The sequence below is a fragment of the Mixophyes fleayi genome, chromosome 11 (assembly GCF_038048845.1).
Source record: "Mixophyes fleayi isolate aMixFle1 chromosome 11, aMixFle1.hap1, whole genome shotgun sequence".
Classification (NCBI taxonomy): Eukaryota; Metazoa; Chordata; class Amphibia; order Anura; family Limnodynastidae; genus Mixophyes; species Mixophyes fleayi.
In genome coordinates this window covers 12,961,372-12,963,467 of record NC_134412.1, presented here as the reverse complement: position 1 = coordinate 12,963,467, position 2,096 = coordinate 12,961,372, and the positions used below count along the sequence as shown (strand labels likewise).

Below are 2,096 nucleotides of genomic sequence, written 5' to 3'. Positions count from 1 at the left end.
TATTATTTGAAGAAAGATGTACTCCTAATAACTATGTGATGTGAATCCGTATTTATTCCTTACCCAAGTCGCTTGTTCCACAGTAGAGTGCCTCCGCTTAGCATCTTCTGCAGGGCTATATGATATGAGAGGTGTGTTGGCATCCTCAGTCCTGCCATCTATCCCACTGTCACTGTCTTCAACCTTAACGCTGGGGGAGGACGGGGCTGAAGATCTCCAAGTGGAACAGTCAACTTCTGGTGTGGGAGTTGAACATTTGGCAGGAGAAGAGATTTTTTCCTGATCCTCCGAAGAATAGGAATCTGCAGGAATACGAACTTCCCTAGGGTCAAACCTAGTCACTGTGTATGGGTAACCTCTTTTTCCCAACCTGCCATTAAAGAAGTCATTATTGTTATTTGAAACCATAAATTCCTAATGCTATTAATCATTAAATTATAAGAGTCACTGCTCATCGACAGGAGACTTCATAAGGGTCAATCCACACGGTCATCTCTTTTGGCAAGGTCAGTTCCTGGTATTTTAGCCCACTGTGAACACATGCTTCCAGGATACTCTCATCCGTGTCATGTATATTGGCCCGGATACACCTGAAAAGTAAGATAATCACCCATTAGATTGTATGGAAGAAAGAAAAACTAGTGCCTGATGACTGAAGTTTCTAATTTAACAGGCATGTTTAGTAAAGAAATTAAAAATAAAACCCAAAAGGAGATCACTTAGAACACCTTCCAACTTTAATAATGTAATGTGTACCAAAATAATGTTGATAATACCGATTTTGAATGACAAAAAAAATTGGTTACAAGCTCTCACAACTTCCTTAAAATATAAACATATTGCTAATATTTTGAGACATATTTATAGTTGACACTAAATACTGGTTCTGACCACAATATGGCTGCCTCAGTGATGTCAGCACTTCTAGTCATGCATTCCTAAAAATATTGGTTCAGCTCAAGAGATGGCTGCCCCTGCTGTGTGCCCATAAAGTCTAATTTCACCGACTATCCTAGTGCACATCAAATAGAATTCCATCAGAAGACACAGTACACTAAAAGGTTATTGAGCCAAACATAACTTCCCTCACATTTCCATTTACATAGAATCATGAAGCTTAATGTAAAGGTTATGACCAAGTCTAGAAATAATTGATCTCATGGAATTATCATCAAAAACAGCAATCATTCATACAGGTTGTAAAGAGGAAAACTCCTCACAATGAGGGGGAAATAGCTTTGTAACTATAATCTGCAGTTTTAAAAATGGGAGATTACAGGTGTAGGTTATATTGGCTTCTTAGAACCAAGATTAGTAAAATTAGAACCTACACCATGACCATTTAAATATGTGACTGCTATTCTCAGGTACTATAAGAAAGAAATAAGACATGATGAGATACCTATATGCCTGGCCTTTCATTGGCTTTTCCTGGTACCAATGTCCAATGTACTTATGGTACAGAATCTCTGTCAACGTTTCTCCAAACACCTCAACCATCACCGGATCCAGTTTATGGAATCTGTTGACCAGAGTCTTAATAAATTCCACTCCAGCCACCAGCTCTGTCCTCATCTCCACTGGGATTGCTGCTAATCCAGCCATATTATCTGATGTGAGAGAGAAAAAACAATTTTAGCTTTTTATTGCATATTGTCATCTACATTTTTTCATATGCTAATATCAGAACAATAAGTCCAGTCTACCCGACACTTTACAAATGTGAAGAAGTAAACTGTGATATTTCCAGCAGCACCTTTAGAAATTGTGGTGAGTAAGTTTATTTGTTGTTGGAGATACTGCAGAAATGCAAAAAGATTCTGGAGAGAATATTTTCTAAATTCAATATTCAGAGGTAGGGCAGGGGGGGACAGAATGGAACATCCATACAAACATTCTCTAGTAAGTGTATAATTACTAAAGATGCTCGGGCTCGGTTTTCCAAAAACTGAGCCCACCTAAACATCGCAGATCCGAGTACCGGGCTAACTCGGTACTTTCGTAATCCCTCTGAACTAAAAATAAGGCAAAACATCATTGTTGCATCATCGGATCTTGCAAGTTTTGGATTCTATAAGTACCGCCCTCCACGGAGA

General features: G+C 38.6%; 1 protein-coding gene across 1 annotated transcript; it reads right to left on the bottom strand.

Annotated features, from left to right (window-relative positions):
• Positions 1-451: 451 nt before the first annotated feature.
• Positions 452-1,605, bottom strand: LOC142107474 (protein BTG3-like). The gene is made up of 2 exons (XM_075190911.1): positions 1,403-1,605; positions 452-590 (listed from the first exon to the last, which is right to left on the bottom strand). Exons 1-2 carry the CDS (start codon positions 1,603-1,605, stop codon positions 452-454), a joined length of 342 nt encoding a protein of 113 aa, XP_075047012.1.
• Positions 1,606-2,096: the final 491 nt, after the last annotated feature.